Source organism: Gymnoscopelus braueri, assembly GCF_963280865.1.
Source record: "Gymnoscopelus braueri genome assembly, chromosome: 3".
Classification (NCBI taxonomy): domain Eukaryota; kingdom Metazoa; phylum Chordata; class Actinopteri; order Myctophiformes; family Myctophidae; genus Gymnoscopelus; species Gymnoscopelus braueri.
In genome coordinates this window covers 38,881,882-38,909,262 of record NC_137612.1, presented here as the reverse complement: position 1 = coordinate 38,909,262, position 27,381 = coordinate 38,881,882, and the positions used below count along the sequence as shown (strand labels likewise).

Below are 27,381 nucleotides of genomic sequence, written 5' to 3'. Positions count from 1 at the left end.
GACTTGCACTTATTCTATCAATGCAGCTATTTTATGTAACTTTTGATACGTTTCAGTTAAAATAATTGGAACGATAAATGAGTAAGTAACTGAAAAAAATTAAATAACAATATGTTCAAAACATGAACTTTGCACTTTACTTTTACTGCATTTGCTGTGTGCTCAAACACACCAAGAGCATATTATGTGTTTTAACAGGAAAAGGTATTAATGGAAAAGTAATGCATAGAGGCAGGGCTCAATTTGCTGGGGGACATGGGGGGGATTCAGACCTCTGCTTTTGATCCCCCCCTTGTTATTAATTTCTATGGCCGGTGGGGATATGTTTTATCCTTGTTTCTGGTCAGACTGAATTAAATACATGCATTTCCTTTTGGGAAATGTAGACTGTCTGATATGTTTGATATATACAGTCTAACAATATAATTAAAAATGTATGTTAACCACATAAACCATGGCGTCCCTATTTTGAACTTTCTTTTAAATATATATAGATTTTCCTAAATTTCCTTAAGTTCTTTTTGGTCATATAAAGCGAAAATAGCCGATCTACAAGCTCACAACGTGAGGCAAGACAAGATATTTGGTGTAAAAGCGATCTACAGTAAGTACAGTTGTAACTCAAGTCCGTCTGTAAGTGATTAAGATCTTTTAGTTTTTTTTTAATGGAACCTTGCATAGGGTCATACAAACAGCTGGTTATGAAGTTGTGGTTTCGGTGGATTAGGTCTCGGCAGGCCAGACATACTATGATCAAAGTCACTGTTGGGGGACAAGGTCCTCCGTCCCCATCTCCATGACCTTTCTAATCCAGGACACATATTGAGAGACGCGGATGAAGATGTTGGGTTGTCCCGGGTGTCCGCAGCGCCTCATGGGGATGATGACTCCCTCCAGCACCCAGCAGTCACTGTAGGGACAAACCAAAGGTCCCCCATAGTCCCTCTGTAGGGGAGACACGGACACAGTTGAATTAGACACGAGTGACTGACCGATTATCGTCGCTGTGGGGCAGAAACCTTGTATCTCCTTGTTTCAACTGTGTATGTGTTTTCGTAAATTAGCGGCCTACTTCCTTGTACAAGCGTGTCGCGGCAAAAGTTGAGAAAATAGCCGATCTATAAAAGCTCTATTTAGCCAAAAAAAATGGAAAGTTAAAGTGGTTAAGCGTGTCTGTGGGTTTTATATTTAAGTATTAACAAGAGCTTGTGACTAAATAATAACTACATTGGACCCTTTGGAACATAGGTAAAAAAGAAAAATAATTTCCTGGAAAGTAACCCTTTTGGACATACAAGGTTTCCGCCCGACAGTGACGTTATATAACATGTAACGATTATGGTGCAGTAAGTGTGGTTAGTAGATTTCTAGGAATATGCATTTTCTTTCTTGTAGATTGTTGCTTGTGATATCGTTGCTGTCGGGCAGAAACTCTCCAAATCTCCAAATTCTAACTTTTTGTGTTTTTGATAAATTAATACCCTAGTTGATCATACTACAGCGTCACACAAAAGCTTGTCGATCTGCCGTTTTTGCAATTTAAAAAAATTTGAATCCTGAAAAGTAACAGTTTTGGACATAATTCCACCCAACAGAGACGATATGTATTTCTAACCACATGAACCCCAGCATCCCTATTTTGGGCTTGTCATCATAATTGGCAAAAATCTGCAAACATTTGGCGAAAATCTGAATTAGATTCAGTTTCCTTGTCGCATCACAGGTATACAGGGGTAAAGAAGTTGTTGAAATTCGTTTAGCAGATCTACAAGCTCACGATGTTTAGCAAGATCGGCTATTTTCGGCAAAAAGTTAAAAAAGGAGAGGGCCAAGTACAGACCAAAGTATATAGGGTTTAGATTAAAATGTTTAAAATATCCTGTTTGATCCTGTTTTGATGTATTAAATTGAGTGTTAAGGGGGGGCACCAAACGTGGTCGTAGCCCCCAGGCACCACAAAGGGTTAATCCGGCCCTGCCTGTACCATTCTCTCTTGCTGCACACCACATATGCACTCGCCCACTTGTGAAGAAAATGGCGAAAGAAGACTAAACTGACCATGTTTCCACATGCTGGCCACATCTACTGACCAGGATACTGACCAGAACATCACCAGTATCAAGTTAGTACTTTGTTAGTATCATGGTCAGTATCATGTTAGTATCACGTTAGTATCAAGTCAGTATCATATCATGGTCAGTATCATGTTAGTATCACGTTAGTATCAAGTCAGTATCATGTTAGTATCATGTTAGTATCATGGTCAGTATCATGTTAGTATCACGTTTGTATCAAGTCAGTATCAAGTCAGTATCATGTTAGTATCATGGTCAGTATTATGGTCAGCATCATGTTAGTATCATGTTAGTATCATGGTCAGTATTATGGTCAGTATCATGTTAGTATCATTAATCATCATTAATGACTATGGTTAAGGACTATGGTACTCTAAGTACTGACTATGGTTAATGACTATGGTGCTGACTATGGCACTGACTATGGTACTGACTATGGTGCTGATTATGGTTAATGACTATATCTGCTTTTGGGTACAGCATGGAGAGGGGGCATTTGTGTTTCTTTCACCATAGTAAATGCTGCATTCGTGGTCTGGAGAGGGCACTTTTTACAGACGGGTAAAAGAGCAGGGGCTTGAGCCGTGCCTTAAGCTCACAATACAGTATAGCTATACAATAAGCTAACCAGGCCTCCCTGCACCCTAGTCAGAATCCTCAGTGAGAGTGAGATCCACACACACCTACACACCCCATACACATAATGATAAGACAATTCTGTGACAAGGTTTTTTTAACTGTGCTTGTTTCACTATATTTATTAGGCATCGATGGATAATCAATTGAGAATAAGATAATATCAATGAGGGATAACAGAAGGTGTGTGTGATCAAGTGGTGGCCATTATCTGTAGCTGCATGGTTTAACAGCTTTGACTCTCTTTCTATCTCTGACTCCTTCCACCATGTCGTTCACTCATCTCTCCATCACAGCTTAAAGCTCTCAGGAGAACCTGTTCCCCTGTCGTCTGCCTCCAGCACAGGAAGTACGCCTGGTTAATCCTGTATTACAGTGTATAACATGTTCATTGTCCAAGATGGCATTACTGTTTAAGTGTAAATGAGTGAATGTTAATGTGTGCTTTCTTCAATCTGTAAATGACTCAAAAAGCAAAAGGCACTGACAAGCACTAAAGAAACCTCCTCTGAGTGTGGAAGGTGCCGTATGGGAGTGGTTCAGCCTCTGCTGAGTAAGAATGGTGGGTTCAAGCTCCAGAACACCGTTCGTACCGAGTCACGACCACTTGGGGAGGGTCTGTGTCCATATTCATATCTACTGATGCCCCTAGCAGTTAAAGAAAAGTAGTTGCTGCTACTACTATATTCGACAACCCTATTATGATTGAAGTAGCAGCATTTGTGTGTGTGTGTGTGTGTGTGTGTGTGTGTGTGTGTGTGTGTGTGTGTGTGTGTGTGTGTGTGTGTGTGTGTGTGTGTGCGTGCGTGCGTGCGTGCGTGCGTGCGTGCGTGCGTGCGTGCGTGCGTGCGTGCGTGCGTGCGTGCGTGCGTGCGTGCGTGCGTGCGTGCGTGCGTGCGTGCGTGCGTGCGCGTGCGTGCGTGTGTGTGTGTGGGTGTGGGTGTCGGTGTGCACACTTTCCGCATGATGAAGCATCATTGGTTACTGTTTGAACAACATTTTGGAAGTGGAACGTAACATTTTGAAAGTGGAATGTGGCATGAACACAACATTTTGGAAGTGGAACGCATCATTTTGAAAGTGGAACGCAATATTTTGGAAGTGGAACGTAACAGTTTGAAAGTGGAACGCAAGATTTTGGAAGTGGTCCCCCCCGATCGCTTCATCAGCAGGGTGATGAAGTGACTGCTTCATCAGCGGGTTGAAGGTTGTTGCCATCGCCATTTGAACCTGCTCATTGGGAGCAGTTAGTGTCTTGCTCAAAGGCACTTCAACATTAAAGGAGCTACACCATGAATTTAAAAAAAATATTTGATATTTAATATCATATGGTGTATGTCCCTCAAACCTTTTTCAAAAGGTTTGAGCCTAAATCATCACTCAGATATACTCATCCCAAGTCAATTGTCTCTGGCTTATACAGCGCTTTCAGCTGCAATACCAAAACGTCCTCTTGGGCAGGGGGGGCTACTGAGCAATTCTGTCTGTTAATACAAAAAAATATTTAAAAAAAATTATTTAAAAAAATGGAAAAATTCTGCATAAAAAGAAGCATCTAAGAAAAATACAAAATCGAAAAAAAAACACTTTGAACATTTTTGAACAATTCCACCAAGTGTTTGAGGTGCCTGTTTCACCCACTTCCGGGGGGCGGAGCCAAAATCCGAGCCCGAAGCATTTGTTCGTAGACCCCCACTTAGGGGGGGTAGAAAAAGTTTCGGAGCGATTCGGGCACTTTTCATTTAACATTGGGTTTGCCATCAATAATGTTTGTGACATCATAAACATTTCCATTCTGAGATCGCCTGTTCAGACACGCCCATTCTGGAAATCCATGAAATGAGAAGGAATGACTGAATTAAAAAAAAAAAACATTTTTTTGGGTACAAGAGACACTGGGGACCCCAAAAAATACAAAAAAACAAGAAAAAAGTGATTTTCATGGTGTAGACCCTTTAACTCAGGGGGAGCCCGGTAGAACGGGGGACCTTCCATTTCCCAGGCGGGAAGTTGCCAAAATATTAATATAATTTTACAGTTTCAATTGAACACTTCCGGTCTTTGTGAAAAGAGCCTGACCCTGAAATCTCATCACAGTGGGGGTCACTCTATCAAGACACGCCTTCTCATTAACATATAGTTGAAGAAATACATAAATAATTAATTAATAGCTAAAGTATATAAATAAATAAATATATTGGGAATTAAAGTAATTTGGAAATAAATGAATACAAATATAAGTAATTCTTCACACACATAAATACATGTATTAATTTATTTGTCTATTTCTGTGCATATGCATCTATTTTCAAATTAACCTGCACTTTTATTTCTAAATGTATTTCTTTATTTAATTTATTCCTTTATTTTAAAATGTGGCAGCTCTGGCCCTCCATATGAACGCAGTTCCCAATGGACCCTTCGCTAAACCCCACCCCAAAAGCGATTGTCCAATGCCAGCTTAGCAACCGTTGTTAGCCTGGCACAGGTCTGGCAAGCTTTCGTCACCTGCCATAGCTGTCAATGTTATTTCGCCCGCACACACACAATCATTTGCAACATAATAGCAAGAATAGGAATACCACGATAACGCAATGGTGACTATGAACCACGTACCCAAACCCGTTGGAGGCTGCTTTTCCCAAGCTGAAATCTGCACTTAAACTGCAAGGCTGAATATGGCTGTGTTGTTGAACACATACACAGCTTAACGTCAGGAAAGTTACACGACACGACTCACTCGCCCAGGTGGTGTCAATAATAGGCTACTAATCACCGTGATCGTAACAAAATTCAGAATCACAGCGCTGCCTGTTTCGGATTCCGCACGTTAAAGTATATTCATTCATTTGTTCGTCTATTTATTAACTGCTAGTGTAGTCTTACCCTGCGGTACATGAAAACTCCTGTTACAGTCATGGATCAACTTCAACCTGGTGTTTGCACTTTCTCCATTTACGGTCCGTACATATATATAAACGTTCAGATTTCAAATATAAATTGCTTACCCTATGGCAACAGATGTTAAAATGATGCACGGGACTCTCAAAAGTACCCGTATATTCTGTATTGTTCAATAAAAAGCATTTTAATCCGATCGGTGGCCATTTTCTCATAGAGTTATAATGTATCAGAGTGCAATACACCTACCAACCGATAGGGTCGCTTTGTTGAAAGCACATGGAGAAAATGGCCACCGATCAGATTAAAATGCTTTTTATTGAACAATACGGATGATACGGGTACTTTTGAGAGCCCGTACATAAATGTAACATCCGTGGCCATGGGATAAGCACTTTATATTTGAAATATGAACGTTTCTGTAGATGTACGGGCTATAAATGGAGAAAGTGCAAACACCAGGTTGAAATTCATCCATGACGGTCGAGACAGACGACCGTCGTGTATCCATGGCTATTACTCCCTCTAACATTTCCCGTGTTTTTAGTTTATTGAAATAATGTCATGCACATTTGTCCAGTGCATAGCCTACTGCAGGCCTTGTTGACTAGATTTAGAAGAGATTTTGAAGCTATTGCTGCTGAAATGATCGATTATTTTTAAGGGGAAAAGCCGTCATTTAACATGCAAGTCAATGGGTGAGAAGCAGAGATTGCCAGGCGCTGCCAGGCCTGGGTGTGACTAACTTCGCACCACCAGTCACAGAGTGGAGTGGGTGGGGCTTAGCGAAGGGTCCATTGCTGTGAAACTTTGCACGCACACTCACAGTAGGCCAAGGAAGAACCTCCACCCAAAACTTCGGCCTCATGGTGGCGCTACAACAGCCCACTCAGCATTTTGGCCAATAACTCTTTAACTGTAGCTTGTACAATCATTTTGTTCCCCCTTGGATTCCTTAGATCCTTACTCACCATACAGCCAGATTACATTTTCTGCCTTTTCGCGTTTTCTTCAAAACACACTTTTTTGCTACTATTCCTATGATTTTGACCAAAACTCACACAAATCGATACGAGACCAGTGCTCCGAGGAGCACACTTTTCTAGTTTGATTATGCCTACCTCACACGCGCCCACCCCACCCTGGAAGGAGCTGGTGCACATCTCGTTCTCTCGGACACGACCCCGGAAGTATTTGTTGCATTCCTTGTTGCTCAGAACAGGCATCTGAGCCACGTTGAGCACTGTGTCGTCTCCAGTACCTGGAGAACAGAGAGGGGAACAGAGACACAAAAAAAAACGCTTAAAAATGACCATACCAAAAAAATTACCACGTCTACCGATGATGACACTGGCAGGCAGGTTTCTGAACTGTCCACAGCCCTCCTCTGAGACACAGAGTGAGTAGGCATCTTATAATGAGCATTAGTGAGGAACAATTATACAGAAAATGGGTGACGTGCTCCTTTAACCACTTTCAACCTGGCGTTTCTATTTTGGGCATTATATTGTCAAACTTTTTCGCTATTCGTCATACAACAAAGTATATAGGGCTTAAGTGGTTTAGAATATGAACAGTCCTGTCATTTATATGCAACATTAATGAAAGCCATTCTTCAGGAGGGGGTGACTGCTTTAAAAAAGGATCTATATATTATGATTATGATGATGATGATGATGATTATTATTGTTATTATTATTATGCTTTTAGATTGCAGTTTCATCAAGGACAAAATGCAGACAATTCAGGACCAAAGAATGATTTCCATTGCACTTGCCTTTAGTCTCGCCCCATCCAGCAATCTCACAATACGTTTCTTCCGGTACGATGTAGCGCTCAGGTGGAAGACAGATTTGAGAAACACGCTCATTAATGTTGACGGCACTAGGGGGAAAAAACAGTCATAGGAAAATGAAAGGTGCTGTAAGTGATAATGTTTTATAATTATTAAAATAAGTGTTAAAGAGTAATAGTAATCACTGCTACACAGTGTATGTTCAGTAAGAGGAGTATTCCCATCTTTTATCTCCAGCTCTTTAGTGAACAGAAAATACATTTTTAGGTCGGGATACCAATTTTGTCCAATCAAGAGAGAGAGCGCTCATGCATACAAGAAACAGGATAAAAAAGTTAAATTGGAAGTGATGAAGCAAATAAACGAGCAGACAAATTTGTTTGTGGGTGTGTGGAAGGGAGTGTGACAATACACACTATTCCAGCTGCAGCATGACCAGCTGAGACTCTGAAGGTCCACAGATGATCTTGGTTAGAGGAATGTTCTGCACGTCTGGTTCTCCGTCTTGGGGGTCACGGAACAACGTCCCCATCATTGCCGAGTAGCCTGGGAGGTCCACGTAACTGTAGCACACACACGCACACGTTATTCACATGTGAATGTGGACAAAATACCCAAACATTGTCTCTATTCTAAAAATCAATCATGTTTACCAGGAGGAGAAGCACTGCTTGGTGCTGATCACCCATCTAGGGTTAACCAGGGATCCTCCGCAAAAATGGTTTCCTTTCCTGGACACGGGGAAACAGAGGTAATTAGGGCTGGGCAAAAGTGATGGCATAAGTGATATGGCATAAGTATTTGCAGATCTATTAGATCTATTTATTGCAATTTTTGCAAAAAAACAAACAACAACACTGGGTCCAATGAAGGTTCCAGCCCATTTTGACTGCCAGGGACGGATAGGGTCTGAAAGAGTAGCCGATGATGTCATATGTGCCCAAATTTGCACAGACAGCACAACACAGACAGACTACTAGAGAGAGAGATGCGCATCTGCGTAAATGTTATTTACTGACATAAAACTTGGAGAGGAGAGAACACACTTTGAACACATGTCTGTGTTCTGTGACTCATGTGCCTGACAAAAGGTTGGAAAGTTCATGAGCTCCAGCACCTAATACTTTACAAATTAAGCACTGCCAAACACATATCGTCACGATAATATGGTGATCATTAGATCATTTCCTGACCAATTCACTCTTGTGGTGTTTTTTCCTCTCTCTCTCTCTCTCTCTCTTTTTCTCTCTCTCTCTCTCTCTCTCTTAGGTTCCACATGTCCTCTCATCAAGTTGTAAACATTGACAACTGTTTTGACGTGACGGGGAGGCGGGGCCATTGCAATATTTGCGGAGCTCTCGTGGTGAGTTAGGACTCATACCACCTGCAATTGTAGGAAGGGACATTGAGGGGAAATTGTGAACGCTGAATTAATAATAAATAGCCTAACTAAAAACGTATTGTATTGTATGTGCATTTAAGGTGACGGGACGCCTTCTAGGGGTACCTGCTATACAATTAAAATACCAGTGGTTCTCAAACCTTTTAATTTCAAGGACCACTATAACTCTTGAGAGTGCACAAATAGAACCAAATGGACCCCATTTGTACACTCTTAAGAGTTACAGACCTGTAAGGGTCCATTTGGAACCCCCTCAATGAACCCAGAGAGTCCCTGTACCCCACTTTGAGAACCAGTGAGGTGTATATCAGAATACATAGGAATCATTAAAGGGAATTGTTAAGGAATCAGACCGTCAAGAGGGAATCGTTAAGGAACCGGAACGGTTAAAACCCTAAAGGATCCCAACCCTGTCATATACCTCTGAGGCCCAGGCTGCTTCTCCCTGACTGACCTGTCTCTGAGGCTCACTGTCCACGGAGAGTTCCCAGGAAATCCATTCACAATACGCATCCTGGTCATGGGCGGCAGGCGGTCATCTCTCTTCCCGCACTCACTGAACTCTGGGTTCTCTGTGCTCCCCATGCAGCGCACATGACAAAGACACAGAAATGAGAAACGTTCAGGCTCATTAAAAAAAGAACGACAGAAAAGCATAATGAGGTTCATTTTGGGTTGGAATTATTATTCATGGTTCGGCTCGTATGCCTTCAGAAACAAACCTGCTGGTTCAATCATGGATACTTTCTCTCCAGCTGTTCGAAAACAAGAAACAGATGAATCGTTAAATTGCCTGTCAACACAGAAGAGCTTCTGATGGATTTGCACTTTCTAAAGGGAGGTATTTTGATGAGTGTAGAGCATTTGTATGGGGGGGGGGAGTATAGTAAGAGAGAGCAGTGTTCTATATTATACCACATTGCTTGATAGCGCAGTAGTCAAACTCGGTTTTGGGATCAGTGGTGTAGCACCACGGTCCATGCTGGTCGCCATCTGGGTTACGGCAGTAATTCTCTGTCAGGTTGGCCTCAGGGTGGGTTCTTGGGTTGATCCTGGAAGATCACACACTAAGCTTTGAGTCTTTAAATAAATCACAGGAATCACTCCTCCACGACCGTAACAGTGTTTAGGTCAGCGGTTCTCAACCTTTTCTAGATCAGGGCCCACTATCTCAAAACACGTCCGTGGCCCACCCATCTGACAACTTAACACGGCGGCCGATATATGTGGGTGGCCCACAGGTTGAGAACCCCTGGTTTAGGTCATATTACAGGCTGCTAATTAGTTTAATACAAGCATAGAATAATTAAATAGTTTCATGATAAAACCTAGAAACAAATAATGAGTCATGAATGTAATATGAATAATAAATGTTAGTTTGTGTAGATAGAGCACTCGCCTTTTGACCACAAGGTTCTAAGTTTAATTCCGGGCAGTGCCAACTCAGCGTATGAGTAGCACGGCCTGGGTAACTAAGTTAGGTAAGAACTGGGAGCTGATGGTAGGTGTTGCGCTCCACCTCAGTAGTCCATTTCCCTGGGGTCTAGCGAATTGAAAAGCGGATAGGCGTTCTCGGCCGATACCGACAATAAGCCACTCCTAACTTACTTATTTACTTGTTTTATGCACATCAAACAATAAAGGTTAACAATGTTTTTGATCAACTCAATTGATGACCTCAATAGCCCAATCTGATCTCCTAGTAGATCAAACAGAGGTTCAGGTTATGTGTAAGTAGTGTTGTTCGTCATACTTAGTTCTGTGAGGTGTGTTAACGTTCCATTTCTGGCAGGTGATTCCCTTCCTCGTCCTGCGAACCATGCCCTGGTAGTTCCTACCGTTTTCATGGTAGCAGTCTAAAGAAAAAGGCAAATAATAGCAGTATGTGAAGCACTAAAGACTATTTAGACCAGTGGTTCTCAAACCTTGTTTTTATGTCAAGGACCCTCAAATTAATACTGTATGTATTTGGCAGCGGACCCCCATCTGAAAATATTTTGTGCCAGGAACCCCCATACAAGATTTGTTTTTAGTTCTTTTAAGTTTTACAAAAAATTGCTGATCTACAAACTCACAATGTGTTGCACCGTGATGTGCTATGAGCTTGTAGACTGGCTATTTTCAAATATACAATGTATATAGGGTTAAACTGGTTAAACTGGGGGCCACTTGTACCTCCTCAAGGACCCTCACGTTGAGAACCACCTATTTAGATGAGTCACATTAGTAAAATCTAGCACAGATACTCTCTTGTCCTCAGCTGACATTAGGTTCAATGGACCAGTAATAAGCACAGAAGCCACTCAAATCCTCTCTTGTCCTGACCACAACCGAACAGCAGGGGGCGGCGTACCCTCAGCTTCGATGTCGTCTGCGCAGCGTTTGATCTGCAAGCAGAGAACCGTCCTCATCTCAGGCACAGATGTGAAGCACCAGGGAGCCTCCGATCCGTCCGGGTTACGGCAGTAGTTCTCCTCCAAGCCCCTGGATGCAATAACGTGGTACACACAGTCAGTTATGGGCAATAAGGATTATAGGGTGGTCATCTGCAATACATTTAAACTATTTTAAAACATTTGAACGTTGAGCTAAAAGCTCACAATGCGTCAAGATGTGCTGTGGAGTTTAAGTGGTTTTAATCCTTAATGAATTTCTTTCAGTTAAAGATGGGGTTTACTCAAGGAAAGTATTTCCTTGAAATCTTCCTGAAATTATGAATTTCTTTTAATTCAATGTCAAAAGACAAGAAACACATTTTCTCACAACAAGTGATTGCTAATTTACTATTTAAGTTTTCAGTGTCCCCATGTCTCTGATTTGATAAGATGGAATATCTGCAATGCATTTGAATTCAACCACGCAACTATTAAAAGAAGAAGTACACAGCAAGTGTAAGGGTCTACAATCTCACAACACATTGTGGTGTGACACGTTGTAGATCGGCTATTTTCGCTGTGCAACACCATCATATGACAAAGTATACAAAATAGGGCTTAAGTGGTTAATTGAAACCCCCTGTCTCATTAATGAGCCAAAAATGGCAGCTCGTCGGAAATAGCTCACAACGCGTTGCAGATTTGTGAGCTTAGATCTGCTATTCTTGGTCCAGGACACCATCATAAATTAGGCATTACTGTCATCCCACAGTCCTGTGTGTCACTTACTTGCATTCGTATGTGTTTGGGTAGAAGGGGTGTTCATGAGGGTACTGGGCGTCCCACTGCTGGCAGGGAATCCCTGACGTGGTCTCGTTCACCTTCCCTCGGTAGTCCTCCCCACGGCCACGGAAACAGTTGGTGGTGTAGCTGGAGCGATGGCGCTTCTTAGGAACCACAGCTGGACATGAGAAGTGAGTCGAAGGGGAAAGAGTGCATAACAAGACAGGTTGCATTCTCAGGCACTGACCTGTCTTTGAGGGAACTTACTTGACAAATTCCTTTATGCTTGACAAATGAGTCCTACTGTATTTTGTGTTTTGAAGTGAACTACTTAATGGGTAGATGGCTCTTTCATGAGAAAAAGGCAAAGGACACGCACTGGGTGCTGGATCAAAACTTCAAACAGTAGAAAAACTAATACAATCCGCACACCAGAATTATGCTCCCATGTTGTGGAATTTATTCTGTAACATTTGAGCTTTTCCTCAACTCAGTGCTCTATACCCTAGGTCAAGGAGAGACTCCTCCTACACTTGTGTGACATGTCAGCATGGACCGTTGCGGGTCCATTTGGTTCTATTTGTACACTCTCAGAGTTATGGGCGGTCTGTGAAATTAAAAAGAAAGTTTGAGAAGCCAATGTCTTACTGCACTTGCTGATCTCACAGTTCTCTCTCTCCACATCAGGGTCTGTGGTGTAACACCAGGGTACCGGGGATGCATCTGGATTACGGCAGTAGTTGTCATCCAAACTCTTATCTGGATACCTGGAAAACAGAGTTCAGTCATTTATTTTTATGTACGTCAAAACAGTGGAGATCTTTTACCTAATATACCAAACTTTTTGTGCCCAATGCACAAAAATTGGTAAGGCAAAATCTCAAGGCAAAATTTAATAGTGAAAAAATATATACGTATATTCAGCGAAGATACTGTATCTGGTGTAGAGGGGGAAGAAGAAGGGGGCTACATACAGACCCCAGGGGGACCCCTTTCAACAAAGTGTATAGGGGCAGTTAAGAGCAGTACCTTGAAAAAACTTTACAAACACAGCTTGCTTGAAGATGTTTTTGGTCAACATGGTACACTGAAAACAAAAACAAAACCCTTGTGTGTGCGTGTTTATTTTATTGTATTTTCCCCCACAAATGCTAAAGCCTGCCAATAAAGTCAGCATTTATATTTGTTTTCTCCTGGGTGCTGCCTGGCACCTCTGAGCACCTGTTTCACCATGACATCCCTTTGATGGAGCCTTGAAAAACTATTATTTTTGCTATGCTTTTTGTGATTAATGCTCTGTTAATTTCATTGACTTTATTTACCTTTAAATTATTAAACACCTGGCTGGTGTCAGCAGCCAAACAATGAATTGCCAATTAATTATCATGATTGGGTCGTGACAAGCACGGTTCGGTAATTCTGGGTCATTGCTGAAACCGTTTGTGCACCTGTGGCCTTGTATACAAAATATAAGCACTAATATCTGGCATGTACTGTATACATAAATGTACAGTATTTCCCATTTCACTAAATCCCAATTAAAATTTGGCCATTTAACCTAAAAATTGTTGATGACCGGGGTCCCCCAGTGGTCTTTACTAGGTCTACTCCTTTTTTCCCTCTACACCAAATTTCTTTGCCGAAAATAGCTCTGAAAATGTATATATTTTCACTTATTTTCACAGAATCTTTGCTTATTTTGCAGAATGTTTGCCTATTATGACATGCCCAGAATAGGGACTCTGTGGTTCATGTAGTTAAGCCTTATATTTCCAAAATAGCGACAATAGCCAATGTACTAACACGTCACTTGTATCGATTCGTGACGCATTGTGAGTTTGCAGATCAGCGACTTTTGAAATGTTTTAAACCTTTTGGTACCACTTCCTGAGCAGGGCCCAAATTAGGTTGTGAGAACGTTATCTGAAACAGAGCCGAGCATTATGGAAACAAATCCAGAACATGTGAAACGCGTTACATGGCACGGTATAGGGTTCGCTTACTTCCTGTAGTCGAAAAGAGCGAATAGTCAGAAATATAAATACTTTTCGGGCTGATAGATGTGCTGTTGAGGATGCTGCTGGTCCCATCTCTGACACTCTCTGCCACTCACAGTGTGGTCCACTTGTCCCCTGTAGTCCTCTCCATTACATGTAATGCATACCTCTGTAAGGAAAATACACCCTTACATGTAATACATACATCTGTAAATAAAATACTCCATTATATGTATTGCATACCTAATATACTCCGGGAGTGCTTTTTGAAGCAAAAGCTGACAAGTGGCCAACTCTGGTATTGCAAAGTAAATTACCATTCAATTTATGCAAGAACAAGACAAAGTTTTTGCCTACATCTTCCTTTACTTAAAGCACACAATGACCACTTATACTGGCTTTTACACTATAATGCACTATACCAGTGATATAATATATTATAAAATTATTATAATGTAGGCTATTACAACTAAACATTATGACCCTTGCCAAAAGAAGTCTGTGAGTGTCCAGCAATTATGAAGTATCATAATACCTGACTTTATAAGTCATTATAGAATGCTTTATAGTGTGGTATGATTATTATTATAAAGCAATATGAGTATTTATGAGTTCTTATTACTATAATTATACAGTGTTATAAGCAGATTGTAATGCATTATAAGTATGTTTATTATGCATTATAGACATGCATAGCAAGTGTTCTCTATGCCATTGGTTCTCAAAGTACGGTCCGGGGACCCCTTGGGGTGGTTCCAGGGGGTCCCCAGCATAATTAGTTATCACGGTCATTTTAACCACTTCAACCATATTTTATACTTTGGCTATTCAAAAATAGCAGATCTACAAGCTCACAGCGAGTCACAGCGAGACTTTTTTTATCACAAAAATGTTCATCAATCATTTAGCATTTTTAACACAAATCTTCTCTTCTGGGGGTCCCTGGCACAAAACATTTTCAGATGGGGGTCCGTGTCCAAATACAATTTGGGGTGACATGAAAAGGTTAGAGAACCACTGCTCTATGCACCGAACTGGACACTAGACGCACCACCATCTTATTGTAGTTTGGACATCGTCGCAATTATCTCTCTCCATCCAGAGAGAGGGAGACAATAAACATAAGCTACAAATCGTAGCTTTTAACCCATTAAGACCTGAGGCCAATTCTACAAAATGTCTTCTAAATCCATTTTTTTTTTTTAAAAGCCATTGTTGCTCCAGTGGTGCTCAAACGTTTTCATGTCAAGGACCACCCAAAATTATACGTACAGTATTTGGCCACGGACCCCCATATCAAAATATTTTGTGCCAGGGACCCCCAGGAGCAAAAATTTGAGTTACAAATGTTCGCTTTAGAAATATATATATTCGAAGATTTGCACAAAATGTTCAAGATTTTTCAAAAATAGCAGATCTACAAGCTCATATAACTGCTATTTTTGAATAGGCAAAGAAATCTAAAATGACACAGATGCGTTCCCGGTCTTATAACAGGTTAAGACATATAGCACAAAGAAGTAATGGATGTGAACAGAGTGGGTGTACGGTACCGTCTTTGCAGTGCGGGATGTTGCAGCTTTCATAGCGGCGTTCCGGGTCGGTGGTGTAGCACCACGGCCCGATGCGGTCCCCATCTGGATTCCTGCAGTAGTTCAACTCCAGGCCGTTACTAGCTGTGGGGGTCCACCTGGAACAGATGGAGAAGCAGCGTTTTAATACAACCCCACAGACTAAGTGATCAGTGGCGCAAAGCAACTAAGTACATTTCCTCAATGCTTTACTTAAGTACAATGTAGTGGTATTTTTTACTTTACTGGAGTACTTCCAATATTCTATAGTTTTATTTCTACTCCACTACATCTCAAAGGAAAATATTGTACTTTTACTGCACTATAATTATTTGGAAAATTTAGTTACGAGTTACTTTGTAAATCTTTATTATTATTACAAAACCACTTCAGACCTATATTAAAATATATATATACACTTTGGCAATTTGAAAATAGCCGATCTACTATGGAGTTACATTTGTGTCTTTATTAACCAAACAAAAGAAAAACATTTGAGAGAGAAAAAATATAAACAGAGCAAAGAATAGTTTTGAATGAAAACGAATTAAAACAGCAAGCAAAAAATAATAATTTGTAAGCAAAGGAAATTATATAAACAGAACAAAAAAATATTTGTAATTAAAACAAATTAAAAACGCAATCAAAAAATATATTTGCAAGCAAAAAAATGTAAGATTTGAAAGAAAATAAAAAATAATTGAGAACAACTTTTAAAATTCAAGAGTAAAAAAATAAGGAAAAACTGTTGAAACTACATAAAACAAAATACTTAGTAAAATGTTTGGGTAATAAAATGTGTTGTGCTAAATAAAATGTTTTTAATGTTTTTTTTCCTCATTTGAGAATGAAAGTTGTTTTTTTCTGATTGCAAAATGCCTTCTCTCTCAAAACCTATATCTTTGGTCTCGATTTTTTTTTTCTCTCTTGGATTTGTTTGTGTGAGGGGTTAAAGTTCAGAAGGCGGGTCCTACGCTGATAGATGTAAGACACCTCTCCATTGGTCACTTGGAGTCTGAGTGACAGCTCCCCCTTCCTTATGTAGCTTGTTGAATGCAGGGATGGAGGTGTGTTACGGCCAGCATGGTTTTTTGATTGATTGAATTATTAGCAGTTTGCAAAAAAAACAAAAAAACATGAAAGTATAATGCAAGGTCAGCTAAGAGTATTTAAAACCCAAGAAAGATGACTTGTTTCCATTGGGGTCCTTTGTACTCAATTCATAGAGACATTTAATGACAGACAGATATACACTACTATGCAAAACATCATAAAAAATAATAATATGTACAGTAAACAGTTTGAGTAAACAGATTGATGGAATACTTTATTAACAGTAGGATACAGAGGTACAATGATTGTTATAAGGATAACACAAAAAGGCTTGTTTCCATTGTGGTCCTCTGGGACTGAGGTCAGAGCTCCATCCCAGCTCTGGACGCTACACTATTTTTTACAATATTGAGCATTTTAGGCTATTAGCAATTCAGATTATTCCCTAATGTTAGGTTTCTGTTCTACTTACAGTTTGTGATCTGTATTTAAAATTGTTGTTACTGTTATAGTAGGTCAGTGGTTCCCAAACTTGGGATCGGGACCCTCAGAGGGGGTCCCCAGATTAGCTTAATGGGCAACATTGTTTTCTCTCTCAACAGTAAACAAACCAACCTATACAGTATAAGTGTATACAGGGTAACACATTTCTAAAGTGACAATTTAATGACTTTTAAGACCTTTTTAAGGCATTGTGCGCTTGTAGTTTGGCTATTTTCACAATATTTATCTGTGGAACCGAGTCAAACTAAATCTAATGCATACAATTTCAAGTGCTTGTCAGGGTGGGTGGTCCCCAGTTCAAGTATGATTATTTTGGGGGGTCCCCAGTTAAAATATGATTATTTTAGGGATTCACAGCCTGAAGCACACTATCAGACGAAACTTTTCCAAAGCAGTCTATCTGGAATGGGCCTGGCCAGTAGGCCAGTCACTTCAGCCTTGCCTTAATTAGAATAACGAATATAACATAAAATAATGTAGCTTTATTTTATAACTTCAAGGGTTCCCAAATGTTTCAGGCTGTGAATGCCTAAAATAATCATATTTGAACTGGGGACCCCCCAAAATAATCATACTTGAACTGGGGACCCCCCACCCTGACAAGCACTTGAAATTGTAGGCATTAGATTTAGTTTGACTCGGTTCCACAGATAAATATTGTGAAAATAGCTACAAGCGCACAATGCCTTAAAAAGGTCTTACAAGTCATTAAATTGTCACTTTAGAAATGTGTTACCCTGTATACACTTATACTGTATAGGTTGGTTTGTTTACTGTTGAGAGAGAAAACAATGTTGCCCATTAAGCTAATCTGGGGACCCCCTCTGAGGGTCCCGATCCCAAGTTTGGGAACCACTGACCTACTATAACAGTAACAACAATTTTAAATACAGATCACAAACTGTAAGTAGAACAGAAACCTAACATTAGGGAATCATCTGAATTGCTAATAGCCTAAAATGCTCAATATTGTAACGAATAGTGTAGCGTCCAGAGCTGGGATGGAGCTCTGACCTCAGTCCCAGAGGACCACAATGGAAACAAGCCTTTTTGTGTTATCCTTATAACAATCATTGTACCTCTGTATCCTACTGTTAATAAAGTATTCCATCAATCTGTTTACTCAAACTGTTTACTGTACATATATTTTTTTTTAATGATGTTTTGCATAGTAGTGTATCTGTCTGTCATTAAATGTCTCTATGAATTGAGTACAAAGGACCCCAATGGAAACAAGTCATCTTTCTTGGGTTTTAAATACTCTTAGCTGACCTTGCATTATACTTTCATGTTTTTTTGTTTTTTTTGCAAACTGCTAATAATTCAATCAATCAAAAAACCATGCTGGCCGTAACACACCTCCATCCCTGCATTCAACAAGCTACATAAGGAAGGGGGAGCTGTCACTCAGACTCCAAGTGACCAATGGAGAGGTGTCTTACATCTATCAGCGTAGGACCCGCCTTCTGAACTTTAACCCCTCACACAAACAAATCCAAGAGAGAAAAAAAAAATCGAGACCAAAGACATAGGTTTTGAGAGAGAAGGCATTTTGCGATCAGAAAAAAACAACTTTCATTCGCAAATGAGGAAAAAAAACATTAAAAACATTTTATTTAGCACAACACATTTTATTACCCAAACATTTTACTAAGTATTTTGTTTTATGTAGTTTCAACAGTTTTTCCTTATTTTTTTACTCTTGAATTTTTAAAGTTTTGTTCTCAATTATTTTTTCTTTTCTTTCAAATCTTATATTTTTTTGCTTGCAAATATATTTTTTGATTGCGTTTTTAATTTGTTTTAATTAAAAATATTTTTTTGTTCTGTTTATATAATTTCCTTTGCTTACAAATTATTATTTTTTGCTTGCTGTTTTAATTCGTTTTCATTCAAAACTATTATTTGCTCTGTTTATATTTTTTCTCTCTCAAATGTTTTTCTTTTGTTTGGTTAATAAAGACACAAATGTAACTCCATAATCTACAAGCTCACAACGCGTCGCAAAGCGACACGTTGTGAGCAAGTAGATCTGCTATTTTGGGAATGGGACCTTCTGCATAATGAGTACTTTTACTTTTGGTACTTTAAGTACATTTCTATGCCAATACTTTTGTACTTTTACTCAAGTACATTTTTAATACCAAACTTGTACTTGTAACAGACTATCTCTACAATAGGGTATTGATACTTTTACTTGGTAAAAAATGTGAATGCTTCTTCCATCACAGTAAGTGATAGAGCTGTTGTATGGAGGGATAACAACAAAGCTCAGAGAATTCGTCTCACCTGTGGTCGTGGGGGAACTTTGACCACCACTGTTGACAAGTGTGTCCACTTCTGGTGGTGAAGACTTTGCCTCTGTAATCTTCCCCTTTGCCCACGATGCACTTCCGTACATACACTTCAAAATGAAAGAACAAATTTGATTTCAAACGTTTATTTAAGCTCGAAAGGCACTGAGGTTACCCTCAGTCGAGCGAACATAATCAAAACAACAGCAGTCAGCAAACAATGAAACAAACAGACAGAAAGACACATAAAAACCATCCTCCTATAATTTGACAAAGCTCTGTGAGGGAGGGGTGGTGAGCACAAAATTGTTCTGCCCGGTTCTCCTCAGTGGCTGGAGCAATTGATCTGAAATTGCACACAGCCATTGACCATTACCATGTGCACGGAAAAGCGAAGCCCGTTTTTCGCTTTCCCCAAATGTCAGCTGTTTATTAGCGTTTTTGTGTTCGCCGGCTCCCGGGTTGCCAAATCATGTGCGCATATCCCCCCACGGGTATGGACAAGTAACTTATAATATACATAACTTATACATAACTAAAATATATAAAAATGAAATACTAAGTAGTAGGAAAAAATATTACAAACAGATACACAATGGAGCATGATCATGGATTTAAACAGTGCATTTAAACGATGGCATAGAAACAAACTTTAAAATGTGTTGAAGGGCATTCCAGGAGTTGGGGGCATTAAAAGGGATTTGCCAAACTCAGTGTGCGGCTGTGCGCCCTAGGCATTTTAAGTAAAAGTACGAGAAATCAACCCACTCAGATAGATCTGACACACAGCAAACAGTTCACACACTGCTGGAAACGTAAGTAAACATTTTGTAACTCATCTCACCCTTCTTCTCGTACAGATCGCAGTTAACGTTGCGCTTGACCTCGGCATTGCTGCCATCGCCCACCCAGGGCAGATGTTTACAGGTGATGACGGGACGTGTCTCGTAGTTGAAGGCTCTAGGGTTGAGGGATGTTTTCACAGTCATGTTTTTGCATACCAACGTCATGGGTCTGTTTAAATGTATGCCACTCAGTAGAATGTAATTTGAACTTGGTTTCCTGCTTAAGTGCTGAAATGTATACCATTGAGCTGCTTGCTCAGGGGATAAATGGAATCTTGACCATCAGGTAAATTCTAGTCGGAGCCTGTGTCTAGGTGAGACATGACCTTTGACACAATCTAAATGTCTCAATAGAAGAGCATGGAGACAAAATACAACCACCCCAATTGTACAAGTTATATTGTATTAACATACTCTACCATAATAGTCCTTGGGCCAGACCAGATATCGGTACCACTAAGTCGGCAAAACCTTACCTATACTAAATTGTTTTTTGGGCCAATATAAGTAAATAAAAATATGATAGCCTTTCCATTGGAGCAGCTTTTTATATTTTTTGACATTTTGTTATTTTTCTCTATAGGCGGATTTTCATTCATAGCCAACAACATATTAAAAGTTATATAACACACTTTTTGGACATCACACTGCTCCTTTTTTTTAATAAATTAAACAAACCTGTGTCCAATTAAAGTAGTTGATGAAGTGGGTGTGGCCTATTATTTGGTGGTGGAGCAGTTTTTTCAGGAATCAAAGCTGAAGGGGACAGCTGTCACAGCTGACTGGTAAGAACAATCCAAATCCACAATCCGTAAGACCTATTCTGAACCTCAAGGGTTTGAACAGATTTCTGAAGGTCTTCAACTTTCGAATGCTCACAACGGCGACGTTGTTGCAAACGATACGTCATGGAGATTGGTGGACGAGTATAGACCTCAAGGATGCCTATTTTCACGTCCCAATCTATCCACCTTACCGCAAGTTCCTGCGCTTCGGCTACGAAGGCAAAGTGTACGAGTACACAGTGCTCCCCTTTGGCATGTCACTGAGCCCCCGGGTGTTCGTGAAATGCACAGAGGCGGCGATAGCTCCGCTGCGTACATAGACGATTGGCTGCTGGCAGCGGAGTCGAGGGAAGAGGTAGCGCGGCACACGGAGATGGCCATTGCGCACCTGCAGTCTGGGGTTCACAATCAACGCTCAGAAGAGCGTTTTGATTCCATCCCAACAAGCCACCTTCGTGGGGATATCCTTGGATTCCACCACGATGATGGCGCGCCTGTCCCAGGACAGGATAACGAGCTTCTTGGCATGTGTGCGCTCCATGCGCCTAGGGCGTAAAGTCACGTACAGGACATGCATGCAATCTGCGGGTCTCATGGCCTCGGCCATACACCTGATCCAGCTGGGCAGATTCTACATGAGACCTTTCCAGAGATGGCTGTGGTCTCTGAGGACACCACACTCCATGGGCTCTCGGAAAGTGGTAGTGTCACCACGCTGTGTTTTGTCACTCCAACCGTGGACACAGGCGACCTTCTTGTCCGAAGGGGTCAAGATAGGCGCTGTAGTGTCCTGGAAGGTGATAACCACGGACGCCAGCCTCTCAGGTTGGGGGGCTATCCACGAAGGCTACTCAGCCCGGGGGTTGTGGGACTCCTCCCAGAGCTCGAGTGGCCGAGCGGTCTACTTTTTGCCTTTCCACCCCTGGGTCTGATCCGTCCAACGTGGGAGAGGATCAGGACCTGGGGTGGGATGGTTCTGCTGGTAGCACCAGCATGGGGCACGTGGAGGACGAGAGCCTTCCCCTCCTCTACGACGAGCCGTGGCCTCTCCCCCTGCTCAGAGACCTTCTGAGGCAAGGCGGGGACGAGGTTTGGCACGAGAAACCCCAGGCTCTGGATCTGTGGGTTTACCCCGTGAAAGGTCGAGTCTAAACTCGCAATGCCTGCCCCCTGCAGTGGTGGCCACTATACAGGGGGCTAGGGCAAATTCTACCAGACGTTAGATCTGAAGATCGTGAGTTTCAAGACGGTGCTTCTGGTGGCCCTTTGCACGGCGAAACACGTCAGTGACATGCAAGCACTCTCTGTGAGCGAGGACTGCATGTGGTTTTCAGACGACGGCAAGAGGGTTTTGCTCAAACCTAACTTGACGTTTGTGTCTAAGACCGGCGCGGTTGCCCAGGCCCCAGTAGAACTGGGGGCCTTCCATCCTCCACCGTTCATTTCGGCGGAGGACAGACGGTTGCACTGTCTCTGTCCAGTGAGGGCCTTAAGGCTCTACTGTCAGAGGACGGCGGCCAATCGTGAGTCATCTCAGCTTTTCGTCTCCTTTGGCCGGGGTCAGAGGAAGGCGGTGGCTAGACCGACTGTCCAGATGGATCGTGGAGGCGATTCGGTTGGCATATGTGAGTAGTGGTGCCGCTGTCCTGTTGGGACTGAGGGCCCACTCTACTCTGAGTGTAGCTGCATCTTGGGCCCTTTACAAAGGGGTGTCAATGCAGGAGATATGCTCTGCCGCTGACTGGTCGTCACCTTTGACCTTTGCATCTTTCTACAGCCTGGACGTGGCGGCATCTGAGATGGCGCGCACGATCCTGGGTGTAGGAGCTGGCTCAAGCTAGGTGAACACATGCCTAAGGGCATGTGGTTTCTTCCTACTTGTGGGCAGCAGCCGGATCAGGCCAGGGAATGCAAGACATGCCTGGGGGCATGTTCTCTCTCTCTGCCTGGCTGGCCCCTCAAGCCCTCTCTGGACCTGCTAGGCAGGGTCCGAGAGGAGGAGGCCTTGGTTTCTCTGTCACAAGCCGGTCAGACCAGGGTCTGTCTGGGCTGGTGACTAGGGAAATCCTTTTGCTTCCTGACCCACAGGGTCTGGGTTGCCTGGGGGCCATGGTCCTGCCGAGGGCAGGACCTGCGGCCTTGGGCAAGCATTTGGGTAGGGTTGGTTAAACATGGGCTCCCCCGGGGGACGTTTATGTGTCCCATAGTAAGTACCTTACGAAGCTACGCATTAATAACCCTAGGTTACGTATGTAACCCAGGTTTTATTAATAGCGTAAGTAAGGTACTTACGTTTTTAACCCCCTCTGTGCGCAGTGTGGCGTGCAGAGTGGAAGGTTTCAGAGGGCGAGTCCATGTGACGCAATGGTATTTATACCCCCACCGGTCGCCAGTGTTTTGCGTCACACGACCCTATCCAATAGGAATTGGAATTCGGGAGTCCAGTGTGTGCTCTGTGTGATCGCCAGGGGGCGATGATATCCAAAACCTAGGGTTACGACACCAAAACCAACTTTCTAGGTTGAATGGTAATTGAGATATAGACATTTTAAGCTCCTGGCAACCATCTTGGATGCCATCTTGAAAATTATGCCTTTCTGCTAAGTATATTTTCCTGGATATTTGGGATGTTCTCAAGCATGCCTAAAGGTACCAGAATCAATTGAAAACCCTTTTGTATCAATGTTTAGGGAGGTTTAGTGGTACTCTTTCTTATATGCCTATTGACCGGTCTATTTCTCATAAAAAGTGCTTGTTTAAGATAAGGCTGAAAATGACCACCTCAGAATGAAATACTATGGGTAAATTATACATTTCCTGAATCCTTATGGTCATGTCAGTATTCCAGTGTTTTGTGTCTCTGATGTTTCTTGATGCCACAGAACTAAAAGAAAATATATGGTTTAGGCGGAAATTGTGAGAAAAAAAAGGTTATTAAAGGTTTGAAGAGCTCCAGTGACCACTGTACTTATCATACATAGTCACCAAAGGGCTTGAATGAAAGCTCAAAGTGTCCCCTTAAAAATGATACCAAACATAAAATATAAAACATTGTAATATGTCCTGAACGTGAGCCAATACCAAGATATGCACATGTGTCTAAAATGCCATTTTTCAATGGGGGGTGGTAACTTTAGCAGCTGATAACCCCAATTTAGCTGGGCCTCAGGAAGGTCTATCATACAAAAATAATATCTAGGGATGTATAGGAATAAAAAAATCCCAACTAGAATTTGCCATCCCAGGTGGTACCGATATGTGAGATTTTGGGGTTTGGCCCAAGGACTATACAGATTGGACAAAATAAAAATGTATCAATTAAAAAAAGTTACATAGTGAGGCTTTAAGGGTTCTTTAAAGCCATAGTATGTAACTCTGCCCTGTGTTTACATAACAAAACAATAAAATAAAAAAATACCAATCATTTCCCTCTATACCAGCAGTTATCAGCCACTGTGCGGTGGTGTTTACTTGCAGAAATTAATTGCCCTCTTGGCTCTCGCTGTTTGTTTTTGGTGGACAGGGACATTTTTGGGCAACCAAAACAAACAGTGAAAACACCAAAATACATGGAAATGATTGGCAATGTTACATACTCTCTGTTGTTACATGCTCTCAAAGAACCATGGTCTGAAAGGTTCTTTCTGGAACAAAAAATGGTTCTTAGATGGCAGTTCCAGTTGGCACCTTTATTTTTCTGTGCGTAGAGGCAAAAAAAGAAAAGGAGTGCTACAAAACGTATCGGCCCCTGGGGGACCCCGGCCCCAGTCAACAAAGTGTATAGGGTTTGTTGTGGTTAATGGCCTTTTGATGAGTATATGGCAAATCCTACCTGCACTCCAATGAGTGTGAGCATCTAGCAGCGCAGTCCTCCAGGCCCAGACCTGGGATCATAACAACCCGAGCAGAATTCCAGGATGTAGGAACCAGCTCCCTCCCCTCTGAGCGCTGGAAGTCATTCAGTGCACTGCGATGCCCTAGAGCGTGTAATGGAACAAGACAAGTACACACCACTTATGGTCCTTAACACAGGCACTGATCCATTTGTTGTTGGCAGGTGCTCCCATGCTGGGACATATCCATTTCTTTCCCTTTTGTGCCTATTTTGCCCTTGCAAAATACACCTATACACTAGACCAGTGGTTCTAAAAGTGGGGTCCAGGGACTCTCTATGTTCCTTGAGGGGGTTGCAAATGGACCCTTACAGGTCGGTAACTCCGAGAGTGTACAAATGGAACCAAATGGACCCTTACGGGTGCATTTAGTTCCATTTATACACTCTCAGAGTAATGGGGGTCCTTGAAATTAAAAGGTTTGAGAACCACTGCACCAGACACTACTATGTAGTATGTACAATTGGTACATCAACATTTGGGCATGAGCCTGCACACATAACCTTTGGACCAAGAATTTGCAACTGTTTGTGAAGCTAGTAAAGTAGCCTGCCCTTTACAGAATAACATTAATTATCTCATTACTGTCATGCTTTAAATAAATACACATGTGTCCTCCATGTCCAATCCAATATTTCCCAAATTATCATAAAATGATGCTGGTTCACTTATTTGCTATCATCACAACATAACATGACAACATATAACACAACAAAAGGAGCTACATTGTATGGGCCTGTAAGTTAAATCTCCTATTATTTACACATATCTTTGTCAGAGGGCTCACCAATAATAATACTAATGGATTTGATTTATAATGCACTTTACATTTGTGAAAATCTCAAAGTGCTACAATAAGCAAATGCATAAAAAAGAATCATCACCACTAAAAACATCTAAGAAACTGAACAAAACATTTAAAACATGAGGGCATAAAGCCTAGAGGTAAGACCAGAGAAGCTAAAAAAAAAAGCTTTGTCACCAGTGTAAAATATAATAGAAAATCTAATAATATTTCGAAACTAGTCTACAATGAATTGTAAAACGTTATTACCCATTGCCAGTCCGTTGAAAATCGCCACAATACAGAATATTAAGTGTTTCATTGTTCCTCTTGTTGTCAATGATCAATGTGAGAGAAAAGGGAAAAAAAATCTAAGCTAGACCTGATCTGTCGGCTAACAAGTCTGCATAATGAAACAGGACAAAGTATAGGCCTATGCCAAACCAACACTACGTGGGAGGCGTGAAAGGCCACGAGGTAGGCTATGCCAATGTTTAGATCACTGTTTCCCAAACAGTGGGTCGGGATCCATATGTGGGTCGCAGACCAATTTTTATGGGTCGCGAGTCAATATCTCCTTTTATTTATTTTTCGTTTCCAAGATTTAAAAAAATATAGGACAAATATATATCAAAATATCTTAAAAAGTTTAAACAAAAAAAATCACAACTTTTCATCAATTAAAAATAATTCCAACATTTTTCAAAAAGTATGTCATTCATAAAATGAAAAAAACTAATAATTTACAATACATTTTTAATAAAGTTTAAGAAGTTGTGAAAAGATCTACAAGTTGTGAGCTTGTAGATCTGCTAGTTTCACTAGTTTGGGTCCCGGGCAAAGTCTAATTTCTCTTTTTGGTCTCGAGCTAAAAAGTTTGGGAACCACTGGTTTAGATAATAAGCCTATAAAAAGACTAAAACACAGACCAGCCACACAAACGAACATTGATCGATCATTCATCAAACAGAGGGCCTTACGGAAAAACGCAACCAATCAATAAGTGCATTAATCATTAATGAAGGGGCAAATCACTAATTGTGTCACTCTTTAAGCATTATTTCTGCCCACACACATTCTATTCCTTCTGTTATCAACATAACATGACAGCAGCACTAATAAGCCTACAAGTTGTTGTTTTTGTTCCTCAGATAGAAGAGCTCCTGTCAATAGAATAAAAAGGATAATACGTGTTGTAAACGCTAGAGGTCAGTATAATGCCAGATTTATATACACTCCGACCGCATCGAGTAATTTTATCGGCTAGACTGTGGTTGAACTGTTCGGGTTACCGCTCCACTTACTAGCCATGGATGAACTTCAACATAGTGTTTGTACATTCTCCCCTTTTGTCCCGTACATCTACTTAAACATTCAAATTTCAAATATTAAGTACTTACCTTATGGCCACGGATGTTACAATTCTGTACGGGTCCTCAAAAGTACCCGTATGTTTCGTATTGTTAAATAAAAAGCATTTCAATCCGATTGGTGGCCATTTTCTCATAGAGTTATTATGTATCAGAGTGCAATACACCTTGCAACCAATAGGGTCACGTAGTTGAAAGCATTGAAGAAAATAAAGAATTTAGCATCTATTAAAAGAAATTTACACATTACTCATTTGACACGTCGTTTCAAGTTGAAGTTCGTCGTTTCAGAAATTGCACTGTAATGAAATATAAACA

General features: G+C 41.1%; 1 protein-coding gene across 1 annotated transcript; it reads right to left on the bottom strand.

Moving 5' to 3' along the window:
* Window positions 1-759: 759 nt before the first annotated feature.
* mst1 (macrophage stimulating 1) lies at window positions 760-26,086 on the bottom strand (the record flags this gene model as incomplete). The annotated part of the gene is made up of 18 exons (XM_080423533.1): window positions 25,964-26,086; window positions 24,849-24,993; window positions 20,231-20,346; window positions 19,382-19,496; window positions 15,518-15,654; window positions 14,013-14,133; window positions 12,616-12,734; window positions 11,974-12,145; window positions 11,163-11,293; window positions 10,563-10,665; window positions 9,725-9,861; window positions 9,532-9,564; window positions 9,264-9,381; window positions 8,061-8,138; window positions 7,824-7,970; window positions 7,390-7,496; window positions 6,734-6,873; window positions 760-945 (listed from the first exon to the last, which is right to left on the bottom strand). The coding sequence occupies exons 1-18, from the start codon at window positions 26,013-26,015 to the stop codon at window positions 760-762; spliced, it is 2,157 nt and encodes a 718-aa protein (XP_080279659.1). The 5' UTR covers window positions 26,016-26,086.
* Window positions 26,087-27,381: the final 1,295 nt, after the last annotated feature.